This window comes from Balaenoptera physalus, assembly GCF_965194825.1.
Source record: "Balaenoptera physalus genome assembly, chromosome: 19".
NCBI classification, from domain to species: Eukaryota; Metazoa; Chordata; class Mammalia; order Artiodactyla; family Balaenopteridae; genus Balaenoptera; species Balaenoptera physalus.
Window position 1 is genome coordinate 11,376,522 of NC_138900.1, and position 13,363 is coordinate 11,389,884.

At 47.3% G+C, this 13,363-nt stretch overlaps 2 protein-coding genes across 2 annotated transcripts in view; one reads left to right on the plus strand and one right to left on the minus strand.

Moving 5' to 3' along the window:
• Positions 1-13,363, minus strand: part of SRRM5 (serine/arginine repetitive matrix 5) — a gene marked incomplete at its 3' end in the record, with an annotated part of 172,816 nt that overhangs the window by 29,301 nt on the left and 130,152 nt on the right.
• The window catches only part of XRCC1 (X-ray repair cross complementing 1), a 53,652-nt gene continuing 41,329 nt past the window's right edge, over positions 1,041-13,363 (plus strand). The window contains exons 1-3 of the mRNA XM_082438711.1: positions 1,041-1,229; positions 2,086-2,178; positions 10,578-10,688. Of these exons, the coding sequence (XP_082294837.1) occupies positions 1,179-1,229; positions 2,086-2,178; positions 10,578-10,688 (255 nt within the window). The 5' untranslated portion in view covers positions 1,041-1,178. The remainder of the gene's footprint in view (positions 1,230-2,085; positions 2,179-10,577; positions 10,689-13,363) is intronic.

Sequence of the window (13,363 nt, forward strand, 5' to 3'; positions counted from 1 at the left end):
TTTTATACTGCAGGTTCTTATTAGGCATCAATTTTATACACATCACTGTATACATGTCATTTTTAAGTCTTTTGTCATTTACAGACAGTTCTGGGTGTACTCTGATGATTTTGCAAATATGTTCCTATAAAAAGGTTTCATCTTCAAGAAATTCATGGAAAAGACTCTGACAAGTACAGGTTTCTGGTAACTGACTGTACTGCTGAACTGAATGAATAAGCATTTTCAGAACTCTAATGAAAAACTGATGAACTCATAAAAGTGCTAACAAAAGATCAAGATGAAAAAAAAATTAATTACATGGGACTGAGTGAACTGATGAGGATGAGTATAATTTTTGTGACTTTCTGTCTGAATTAAAAAAAAAAAAAATCCCACAAGGACTCAGAGGCAAAGAATATACAAATCAATTTTCACTGCAAAGTAAAGGAGCTGTTACAGTGGAGGATTACTGGACTGAATGTCAATATTATGACATAGTATGAGTGTGTTTCATGTTTGGTAATTGCAATCATTGTTGCTTTTGTTGTGGTCATCCATGTACAATGCTTGGTGTCAGTCTATTTATCTCTTGTAAAAATAAAATACACTGTGTGTGTGTGAAAAAATAAATAAATAAAATAAAATTTAAAAAAAGCATGAAGGAAAAAAAAAAAAACAAATTGTGTGTGTGTGTGTGTGTGTGTGTGTGTGTGTGTGTGTGTGTTGGTGGCGGGCATGGGGAGGGTAGCCAGCAACCGGTGGAGGGGATCCTGTTGCGGTAGGCTCCAGGCTCCCTGCAAAAATCCACTCAGATTTGCTGGCCTCTTGCTTTCCAGGCTTCAGTTGGGGTGGTGAGGATGGCGAATTTCTTCTGGGGACCAGTCCTGGAGGCCACGCCAGTGCTAGGCGCCCAGAAAACCTAGTGTGAAACTCACCGGGAGGAGGGGCTAGAGCGCGGTTTGGCCAGAGGGAGGCGGGAAAAGCTCGTTGCTAGGCAACTCAGCCCCTCTCGCTTCTCTCGGGAGAGGCGCACTGGGCTTGCGCAGTGTTGACGCGACCTCCGGCGCGCCGCTGTTTGAAAGGCCCGAGCGTCGTGCGCTTGCGCAGTTAAGCCCGCGCAGGGCGCCCCAGCTGTCTGCACCCTAAACTCAGACCCTCCAGCATCTTCTTGGTCAGGCGAAGCCCACGACGTTGACATGCCGGAGATCCGCCTCCGCCATGTGGTGTCCTGCAGTAGCCAGGACTCGGTGAGGGACCGGCGTGGAGGAGGTTGGAAGAAGTAAAGGAATTCTTGAGGGGGCTCTAGGAGAACTTTTGGAGTCTAAAAGGGGTTGAACAATAATCAGTATCCGGGCTGCGAAGAAAAAAGAACTTTATTTGGGGTCTTAGGAACTGATATTAGAGAGACACAGATTTCCGTAAAACTGGAAGAGTGTTGGGAGAGAGAGTCAGGGGCTTATGAGGACAAAGGTCACCAGGTGGTTAAAGTCGTCTAGAGAGAATTGTAATTGCCCCTGATACAAGAAATATTTGGCTTTAAAAAATAGGCTGTCATGAGTTACTTTGGCGTAAATGTCCCATAAATAGATAGGCCGTCATGAGTTACTTTATGGTAAGTGTCCGATAAGTATCCTGAGTTTCTGGTAGATGTTCTGGATGCCTGTGTTTACTGCCATAAGTGGTCAAAAGGTCACATTCCATCCAGGCTGAGACCTGCCTGGTCACAATTCCTCAGTGGCCTCCCAGCTCCATTTTAGAGAGCCCTTTTAGCACTACCGACTTCATTTTGATTTTCCTTTCACAAAAGGGACTTGGTGGAATTCTAAGGAGGGTCATGGGAGAATTTCTCAGAGGCCATAAGGGAATTCTAGAGAGACGTGGAATAGAGGAATTTCCAGAGAGAAAAGGAGGGATAGGGGAGCTTCCTTGGAAGGCCCAGGGGTGAATTTTCCAGGGGAAAATGCTGTAGGGGACTGAAGGCAGAGTGTGTGGGGATTAATAGGGAAACTTAAATCCGGGGGATCTCAAGGGAATAATCTGAGAGCTGGGGACCTAGCTCTCATCTCTGTACCCTAACTTTCCCTTTCCCACTCTTCTCTCCAGACCTACTGTGCAGAAAACCTTCTCAAGGCAGACACTTACCGAAAATGGCGGGCAGCCAAGGCGGGCGAGAAGACCATCTCTGTGGTGCTCCAGGTGATTCTGCCCCACCCCACCCCATCTCCTTAGTAGGAGTCTGGAGACCCAGGGTCCCGAATCTGCTCTGGAGTTAACTGGCAGTGAGTTGAGGCACTTTCCCTTTGGGCGTCAGCTTCCTCACCCGGAAAATGAGCAGTGTGATTCCGGCGAGAAAGGTGATCCAAGCACTAGGCCAGGGATGAATCGCTGTGTGGCCCAGGTAGGTTGCTGCTACTTTCGGGGCCTCAGTTTCCTCAGCTGGAACAGAGCGAATCATTGCCACGTATCCTGCCTTCTAAAGTCTCTGGGCTCAGGGCTGGAAGGTGTCTCATATCATCTAAGCCAATCAACCTCATTTTATTTTTTTATTTTAAAAAATATTTATTTACTTATTTGGCTCTGCTGGTCTTAGTTGTGGCAGGCAGGATCTAGTTCCCTGACCAGGGATCCAGCCCGGGCTCTCTGCATTGGGAGTGTGGAGTCTTAACCACTGGACCACCAGGGAAGTCCACAATCAACCTCATTCCTCCCTTCTGAATATAGGGGGTGTTTGAGGAGGGATGTTGGGGGAAGGCTTACCTGATTGAGTTAAAACATATTATTGTCTCTCTCTTGCCCAGTGTTTCTGAAAAAGTTTTGGTTCACAGAACCTTTTGAGAATTAGGGAGAATCTGAGAATTCTCTTCCCAGGAAAAATACACAGCCCCACAAGATTTTCTGAATGATTTTAGGAATTTAAATATCTCCTAGGTCCCTAACATAGTAAGAATAATGAGAGCCAACATTTATTCAACATTACAGCTGCCTGGGAATTCCCTGGTGGTCCAGTGGTTAGGACTCCATGCTCCGAGGGCCCAGGTTCAATCCCTGGTCAGGGAACTAAAAGAACAAAAATTACAACTGCCGGTCACCATTCTAAACACTTCACGTGGGTTAATTCATTGAATCCTCATAAAAACCCCATGACCTCAACTCTTTTATTATCCCCTTTTACAAGGAAGAAACTAGGCCCAGAGAGGTTCTACAACTTGCCTAGAGCCAATGTTTTTTTATTAGACTTGGGACATGGATTCAAGACCCCACATGTCCTTCTTACCCACCCTGTGACCTCAGGCGAATGGTTTCTTTCCTCTGAACCTGTTTTCTCATCTGCCCATTGGGAATAATGTGATCTGAGCCCAGGGTTGTTGCGAAAATCCCGTGATGTAATGTTTGCAAAAGTGCCGTGTCAGCAGGCAGGTGTTTGTGTAAAGGGAGGGATTCATGTGTTCATTACTGGGCGATGATTCTGCTGGGCTCTCTTATGATCAGGAACATCCCATTTGGGTCTGCACCCCAGTTGCAGTGGGAGCAAGAAGAGACAGGCTATGGGGAGTGAGGGTGCCAGAGGAGCCAGACAAGGCACAGGGTTCTCTGGCCTGGGAGACCAAAGGGGATATTGCAGCTGTCACCAAAGTGGGAAGCCTCGAGAAGGGGCAGCTTGAGAAGGTGATACATTGGTTGGGATGTCCGGGTTTGCTATGACTTTGGGACGTCCAGGGGACAGCTAGCGATTGGACATGGAGCTGGAGATAGGGCTGTAGGAGTTGTCAGCACAGGGACAGGCCCTGGAGACTTGGGAGTGGATGGATTCATTTGTTCATTCATTCATAGAAGCGCCTTCTGTAGGCCCAGCACTGTTTTAGGTACTGGGGCATAGTGCAGTAGACAGCACAAGACAAACGTACGTCAGTCCTTTGGAGATTTTACGTTGGCAAGGAAAGACTGACAGATTAATAAGTAAAATGTGCGTGTGTCAGGTGATGAGTGCTAGGGAGGAAATTACATGGTTAAGAGAAGTGAGGAGGGACTTCCCTGGTGGTGCAGTGGTTAAGACTCTGCGCTCCCAATGCAGGGGGCCAGGGTTCGATCCCTGGTCAGGGCACTAGATCTCACATGCGTGCCGCGACTAAGAGTTCACGTGCCACAACTAAGGAGCCCGTGGGCCACAACTAAGGAGCTGGTGAGCCGCAAGTAAGGAGCCTGCCTATCGCAACTAAGACCGAGTGCAACCAAATAAATAAATAAATATTAAAAAAAGAAAAAACAGGAATGAGAAATGCCTCCAGTGGGAGATGAGGCAGTGGCAAGAGGTTTTTTTCTAAATACGGTGTTAGGGAAGGCCTTCCTGAGAAGCTAACCTTCAAGCAGAGTGAGTTATGCAGGCACCTGGGAAAGAAACAGAGTCCAAGGCAGGCTGGCGCCTGGTAGGCTGGTGCCTGGCGGGCTGGAGGGACAACAGCAAGCCCTGTGTGTGGGTGGAGTGGAGTTGACAGGGGAGAGGGGTAGGAGCTGATGGGGTGTGGGTAGAGGACCCCTAACCTACGTAAGGCCTAAAAGCCATTGTAAGGATTTAAGCATTTACTCTGCATGAGATGGGAGCCGTGGAAGACCTCTGAGCAGAGGAGGAACAGAATGTGACTTAGGTTCTCACAGAATCTTCTATTTATTTATTGATTGATTGATTGATTGATTGATTGATTGATTGGCTGTGTTGGGTCTTCGTTGCTGTGTGTGGGCTTTCTCTAGTTGCGGGGAGCGGGGGCTACTCTTCGTTGCAGCGTGAGGGCTTCTTATTGCGGTGGCTTCTCTTGTTGCAGAGCACGGGCTCTAGGCGCGCGGGCTTCAGTAGTTGTGGCTTGCGGGCTCAGTAGTTGTGGCTCGCGGGCTCTAGAGCGCAGGCTCAGTAGTTGTGGAGCACGGGCTTAGTTGCTCCGCGGCACGTGGGATCTTCCCGGACCAGGGCTCAAACCCGAGTCCCCTGCATTGGCAGGTGGATTCTTAACCAGTGAGCCACCAGGGAAGCCCCCTCTCACAGAATCTTCTGTGAGGTTTCCAGGTAGAGAATAAACTGCAGGGGAGAAGTGCTGGAGCAGGCAGCACTGTCACAGCAGTTGTCGATTTATTTCGCGTTGGAGACCCTTCGGAAAATCTGGTGGCATTTGGCACTTGCCAGCGTGCAGGGTGACTCCAAACTCACCAAATGCTAATTTTGGTTCTTTTCAAGCAAGTGATAAGCGGAAACTTCAGGACACCAAGACACGTAGATTGATCTGTGGATTTTCCTACTACTGTGTATTTTTTTCCCCCTCACATAGTATCTCACAGTATCTCTGTATTACCATCTGGGGTTCAGTCCTCTGCTCGTGACAGCCCCACACGCCTTTTTCGTTTGCGGTGGCCGAAAGAGGCTCTGTCGCCAACCCATCACCTGCTCCCAGGAGGGCAGTTCCAGCCTCCTTGCTAACCGCTCCTGGGCCGGTGGGAGTGGCTGAGACGCAGCCCAGGTGTAACTCCCGCCCCCCGGATGCCGAGGTGTGTTCTTTAGAAAAGATGTTCAGTAGCAAGGTGGACACGTTGTGTTTCTGTTTTTCAGTGGTTTTCTCATCACCCAGTTTGCCACTGTGGTGTTTTAAAATTTTTTACCTTCTTTTGACATGACACGTGTGTACAGCAAAGCATGCAATCCAGTGAATCATCACAAACTGCAGCCCGTGTACTGCCAACCAGATCAAGGAACAGGACACACCCCCCTCCCACGTTCCTTCCTGTCACTGCCCCCCGCAAGGGTAACCATGACCCTGATTGTTAACGGCATGGATTAGCTTTGGCTGGTTTTGATTGTACATAAATGGAATCGCATGGTATATAGTACTTTCACCTCTGGCTGCTCTTTTCTTTCCCAGCATTGTTTGTTAGTTTCATCCTCCTTGCTGGGTGTGGCTGCATAGTATTCCATTGTTGGAGATAACCACTGTGGTTTTATTAACTTACCAAATGGGTGTTATATGCGTATGGTGCATAAACTCAAAAGGCACAAAAAGGAGGGTATACAGTGAAAAGGAAAAATTCCTCCTCGCCACCTGCTTCCCTGCCCCCGTCCTCCCGATTTCTGCTGCCCAGGTCTTCCCTCCTGTGGCAACCACTGTGAGCAGTTTCTCATGTGCCCCCCCGGGTCACTCTGTCCACCTACAAGCATATATATCCACCCCTCCCCGCCTTTTAGAAAGTACACTGTATGTAAACAGTCCTCTGCCTTGTTTTCTTCCAAGAAACTATATCTTGGAGATCCATTGTCATGGCGTCAAGTTCTACCTTATTCTCTTTAATGGTGCATCGAGTTCTACCTTATTCTTTTTAATGGTGCATCAAGTTCTACCTTATTCTTTCATGGATGTGGAACAGTTTTTTTTGTTGTTGTTATATTGGAGTAGAGTTTATTAACAATGTTGTGTTAGTTTCAAGTGTACAGCAAAGTGATTCAGTTATACAAATACATGTATGTATGCTTTTTCAAATTCTTTTCCCATTTAGGTTATTACAGAGTATTGAGCAGAGTTTCCTGTGCTGTACAGTAGGTCCTTGTTGGTTATCTATTTTAAATATAGCAGTGTGTACATGTCAATCCCAAACTCCCAATCTGTGCCTCCCCCCAACCCTAGCCCCTGGTAACCATAAGTTCGTTCTCTAAGTCTGTGAGTCTGTTTCTGTTTTGTAGATAAGTTCGTTTGTATCTTTTTTTTTTTTTTTATAGACTCGGCATATAAGCAATATCATATGATATTTGTCTTGGAACAGTTTTTTTAATAAGATGTCTCTGGGACTTTGCAAACCTTCCATGTCTCATTTCTTCCACTGTCGTGAATTCTGTCTTCCTGGGAAAGGTGCACACAAACCTGGGCCACAGGTGACTCATCCTGTGCTTAAGCCTTTCTCCTAACAGCTGATCCTTACTGAACACTCACTTCTTTTTTCTTGAGATAAAATTCACGTAATGTAAAGGTCATTATTTTAACCATTTAAAGTGTACAGTTCAGGGTTTTTTAGTATATTGACACTGTTCTGCATTCATTACTGCTGTCTAATCCAGAACATTTTCATCACCCCAAAAAGAAACCGAAAACCATTAAGCGATCACTCCCTATTCCCCTCTCCCCAGGTTGCGGCTGGCAACCACTGATGTACTTTTTTTTAAATAGGGAATTCAGTTGTTTATTTTATTTTTTTTCACTCAAGTGAATTTACTGAATTAATCTGCATTTAACACTGCTGGTGTACATTTAAATCAACACTTGATAGTAACCTTCTTTTTAATTTTTAAATCTTCAAGAAAAAAATATATTACTATTTTAGTTTAAACTTAAAAAAAAATATTCATTTATTTATTTTTATTTGGTTGTGCTGGGTCTTAGTTGTGGCAGGCAGGCTCCTCGGTTGCAGCTCGCCGGCTCCCCATTTGCAGCACGTGGACTCCTTAGTTCAGGCCAGTGAGCTCCTTAGCTGTGGCTCGAGAGCTCCTTAGTTGCGGAGGCGGGCTCCTTAGTTGTGGCATGTGAACCCTTAGTTGCGGCACGCACATGTGATCTAGTTCCCTGACCAGGGATCAAACCCGGGCCCCCCGCATTGGGAGCATGGAGTGTGAACCACTGCGCCACCAGGGAAGTCCCTCCAATTTTTTTAAATTGAAGTATAGTTGATTTATAATGTTGTGTTCGTTTTAGGTTTTTTTTCAGATTCTCTTCCGTTATAGGTTACTACAGAATATGAAGTATAGTTCCGTGTGCAATACAGTAGGTCCTTGTTGGTTTTCTACTTTATATGCACTAGCGTGTATGTGTATCACTGAGGTACTTTTCGTCTCTGTGGACTTGTCTCTACCGGACATTTATATGAATAAGACCACAGAATGTGTGGCCTTTTGTGTCTGGCTCCTTTCACTCAGCATCGGGTTTTCTGGGTTCCTACATGTTGTAGCTTAGATCAGTGCTTCATTCCTTTTTACAGCTGAATACTGTTCCGTTGTAGAGAATATCATACAGTGTGTATCCATTCATAAACTGATGGGCATTTAGGTTGTTTCCATGTTTTTATAAGAGATTTTTTATTTATCAAAAGAAAGACAGGGGAGTACATGTGTGTGTTTAAACTAGAAGTAGTCGTATATGAAATAAGAACCATTCATTAAAATACAAATATGTACAGCCTACTAGATGGAGGGCCCCATGCTTTAAATGTGGGAGAGGCAGAGATTTTTTTTTTTTTCAGCCACGCCCCACGGCATGTGGGATCTTAGTTCCCCGACCAGGGATCGAACCCTTGCTCCCTGCAGTGGAAGCTCAGAGTCTGAACCACTGGGCCGCCAGGGAATTCCCAAGCTGTTGAGTTTTTATGTCAAGGATTGAAAGTGGGGAATTGGGAAGCAGTGTTGGCTTGTCGTCAGGCAGTTGGGTCTGAATTTCTCTGCCAGTCACTAGCTATGTGTGACATGTGAGCCATTTATTTACCTGTCTGAGCCTCAGTTTCCCCATCTGTAAAGCTGGGAGAGTTACAGACCCTTCCTCCCAAGGTGGTTGTGAGGATTCAGTGATGCCTGGCCCAGGAAGAGCTTAGCTAAGTGTGGTAGGCAGAATAATGTCCCCCAGTAGATATCCACATCCTAATCCCAGAACCTGTGAATATGTCCTTTACGTGGCAAAAGGGACTTTGTGGATGTGATGAACTGAGGATCTTGAGATGGTGAGATTGGCCTGGATGATTGGGGCGGAGGTGTGTGTGTGTGCAGCGTAATCACAAGGGTCCTTGTAAGGGAAGGAGGGAGGCAGGAGAACCAGAGTCAGAGGAGATGTGAAGACGGAAGCAGAGGTTGGAGCAATGCCATTGCTGGCTCCAAAGATGGAGGAAGGGGCCACAGCCGAGGAGTGCAGGGGCCTCTAGAAACTGGAAACAAGACAAGGAAATGGGCTTCCGTGGTGGCGCAGTGGTTAAGAATCCCCCTGCCAGTGCAGGGGACACGGGTTCGAGCCCTGGTCCTGGAAGATCCCACATGCCACAGAGCCACTAAGCCCGTGCGCCACAACTACTGAGTCTGCGAGCTTAGAGCCCGTGCTCCGCAGCAAGAGAAGCCACTGCAATGAGAAGCCTGCGCACCTCAATGAAGACCCAAAGCAGCCAAAAATAAATAAAATAAATTAATTTTTAAAAAAAGCTTTAATAATTAAAAAAAAAAAGACAAGGAAACGATTCTCCCGCAGAAGTTCTAGAAGGAATGCAGCCCTGCTGACACCTTTATTTTAGCCCAGCCAGGTTACCTGGACGCCAGCTGTGTGACCTCAGGGAAGTGATACAACGGCTTTCTGCCTCCATTGTTTACGTGTGAAATAGAGATAATAACAGCTCCTGTCTCGCAGAGCTGTGGGGCGGAGAGAAGATACAGGTATTCCGGGTCGGCCACGTCTGAGCACTTAGATGTCCGCTGCAATGGCTGTGGGTTGTGGTTAGTACGTGTCATCTAGACGCCCTTCGGAAGGAGGATTATTATGATGGCCCTCCCCTTTCACTTGTGAGGAAACTGCAGCTCAGAGAGGTTATACGCCACCCAGGGCTGCACCGCTTGCAAGTGGCAGGGCTGGATTTGAAGTCAGGCTGGCCTCCGCACAAGCCCAGGCTCCTTCCTTCCCTGGAGGGATGTTCCTGCCTGCAGCAGCGTGCAGGCAGTGTCCGGGCCGCCTCCCGACTGGGAGGTGACAGGGCAGATCGGACCGTCAGATGATCCTGGTGTAGGGTGGCAGACTAGGTACCTTTGGGGGTCGTAGGAACTTGTCATTCTAGGAGCCAAATAAAAGATCCCCCAGAGTGGAAAGCAGGAGGCTTGCTTCAGCCGTTCCTAACTGCCTTCCACCCCCACGTGGCCTTTACTGTCAGACAGAAATGGCAGAAACGTTGGGGGAAGTCACCCTATAGTCAGCTCTTTCCTTCTTTTGACAAATAATCATCAAGCAGTGACTAATATTGCCTCCTGACTGGCAGCGGCAGGGTGCCTCCTACATGCCAGGCCCTGAGGCCGTAGTATTTATGTGCGTAATCCTAGATAGGATGATCATCCCCACTTTACAGATGAGGAAACTGAGGCTCCAAGGGGTGAGCTGACAAGGCCATATAGCTAGCGTGTGGCAGAGCTGGGACTCAAACCCAGGAATCAGTGGTGAGCAAAACCAGACTAGGCCCCTACCCTCAGGGAGCGTCCCCGGAGCCCTGTGTGATTGGGGTTGGGGGTGACAGATGTGCCATTTGTCTGCATAGTGCCACCAAGGAGAGCTCCGTGGTGGCGGGTTAGAGGCCCATCCGGCAGAGTCTGGTGGAGTCAGGGAAGTGGGTGTGGGAGCTTATACAGTCGGTCGGTGAATATTTTCGAGCTCTGACTCTACACCCTGTGCTGCGTGCAGGGGACACAGTGGCCCCACTCAGCCCTGTCTTCACTGTCACCGAGTTGACTTTGCAAGGAGACGGGGGGGCCGGATGGGGGTCATCCATCTTCCGAGGTCCCGCAGGGAGCTGGGGAGGCAGAGCAGCACTGACAGTGCGCTTTCCCGCCCCTGCAGCTAGAGAAGGAGGAGCAGATACACAGCGTGGACATCGGGAACGACGGCTCGGCCTTCGTGGAGGTGCTGGTGGGCAGCTCAGCCGGAGGGGCCGGGGAGCAGGACTACGAGGTAAGCAGGGCCTTGGGGTGGGCCCCCTGCTGATCCCTGCCCCAGGTGCCCCCAGCGAGGCCCCAGGCCTCCCAGGGCCAGGCCAGCGTGGAGGCGAGTCACACTGACGGTGGCCCTCTGGAGGAACCCAGGGTTCCAGGAGACAAAGAGCAGACCCAGGTGATGAGCTGTGTGCGGCAGGGACGGGGCGCAGGGACGGGGCTGAAATTGCAACATGGTTGCAGAAACAACCAGAGGCACCTGTTTGTTCTACCATTCAGTCTGCTGCTTGAGAGCAAAACTCCTTTTTTTCTGGTCCCAGAACTTCTCAGAGATGTCGCAGCCAATTGAGATTCCGAATTGCTTGGGGTGCCTCTCTTAGTTACTTTATTTGTGACAAATGTTTACAAGCCTTTTGCTCTATTACAGATACAGTAAGTCCCTTACATATGAATGAGTTCCGTTCCGAGAGCCCGTTCGTAAGTCCAGTTTGTTCATAAGTCCAACAAAGTTAGCCTAGGTACCCAACTAACACAATAGTATAGTACTGTACTGTAATAGGTTTATAATACTTTTCACACAAATAATACATAAAAAACAAACACAAAAAATAAAACATTTTTAATCTTACAGTAGAGTACCTTGAAAAGTACAGTAGTACAGTACAACTGCTGGCATACAGGGACACAGTCGCATCTTTGAAAGTTCACAACTTGAAAGTTTGTATGTAGGGGACTTACTGAATTTTAAAAATTGGCCCAATCCGCTTCCCTGGTGGCGCAGTGGTTGAGAATCTGCCTGCCAATGCAGGGGACACGGGTTCGAGCCCTGGTCTGGGAAGATCCCACATGCCGCGGAGCAACTAGGCCCGTGAGCCACAATTTACTGAGCCTGCGCGTCTGGAGCCTGTGCTCCGCAACAAGAGAGGCCACGATAGTGAGAGGCCCGTGCACCGAGATGAAGAGCGGCCCCCACTTGCCACAACTAGAGAAAGCCCTCGCACAGAAACGAAGACCCAGCACAGCCATAAATAAATAAATAAATAAACCCAAAAAAGTTTAAAAAAAAAAAAAGGTAAATACTATTTAAAAAAAAAAAAAAAAATTGGCCCAATCCTTTTTTTAACCGGTTGAATGAATTCGAGCCGGAGTGGTGAGATCATAATGAGCCAGCTGGTCAATCAGCGAATTGATTTTGGGTAAAAATAAACCTACTGTGAAAAAGAGAGGTTACAATTTTAAGTGAACAAATCAGGTTTCTACAAGATACGGTTTTTTTTCTTGCAGTGAGAAATTGTTTTCAATTGAGATATATTTCTCATATAATAAAACGCACAGGTCAGCGTTTTGATAGATGTACACACCTGCGTAACCGTCCCCCAGATCAAGACGTAGAGCATTGCTGGCCTTCCTGAAAGTTCCCTTGTGTCCCTTTGCAGTCACTCCTCCCACCCTCAGCTCAGGTCACCACTGATCTCTTTTCTTGCCTGTCCTAGAATTTCACATAAGTGGAATTTTATAGCATGTGTTCTTTTTTTGTGGCTGGCTTTACTCAACATACTGTTTTTTTGATGTTCTAACATATCATATATATGTCAGGGTCTGTTCCACCTTATTGTTGAGCAGTCTCACTGTAAGTGTAGATCTCAATTTGTTCATCCATTCTCTTGTTGACGGGCATCTGGGCTGTTGCCACTTTTTTTTTTGGCCATGCTGTGCAGCCTACAGGATCTTAGTTCCCCAACCAGGGATTGAACCCAGGCCCCAGCAGTGAAAGTGCTGAATCCTAATCACTGGACCGCCAGGGAACTCCCCACCATTTTTTTTTTTTTTTAATAATTTTTTTTTATTTATTTATTTTTGGCTGCATTGGGTCTTTGTTGCTCTGTGCGGGCTTTCTCTAGTTGCGGCGAGCGGGGGCTACTCTTTGTTGCGTTGCGTGGGCTTCTCATTGCGGTGGCTTCCCTTGTTGCGGAGCACGGGCTCTAGGCGCGCGGGCTTTAGTAGTTGTAGCACACGGGCTCCGTAGTTGTGGCTCCTGGGCTCTAGAGCGCAGTCTCAGTAGTTGTGGCGCACAGGCTTAGTTGCTCCATGGCATGTGGGATCTTCCCAGACCAGGGCTCGAACTCGTGTCCCCTGCATTGGCAGGCGGATTCTTAACCACTGCACCACCAGGGAAGTCCACCACTTTTTGACTATTATGAAAAAAGCTGCTGCGAACATTCTTGTACAAGCCTCTGTATAGAGATCTCTTTTAGGTAAATACCTAAGAGTCGAATTGCAGGGTCTTCAGGTAGATATATGTTTTAACCTTATTAGAAATGGACAGTTTTCCAAAATGGTTGTACCAGTTTATATTCCCTTCAGCAGTGTACGAGTTCTCTTTGCTTCCCATCCTTACTTCTACTTGATATTGCCAGTCTTTTAAATGCATGCGTGTTGAATTTTATCAAGTGCTTTTTCCACCTTACAAGGTACATTTTAACCAGTGAGGTTTTCCTTGAACACACATTCTTATTCTAAAGGTTCTAGGGAATTCCCTGGCGATCCAGTGGTTAGGATGCCACGCTGTCACTGCCGAGGGTTCAGATTCCATCCCTGGTCGGGGAACTAAAATCCCACAGGCTGCGTGGTGTGGCCAAAAAGATAATAATAATAAAATAAAAGTTCTATAAGTTGTAAAAAGACAAACTAAGG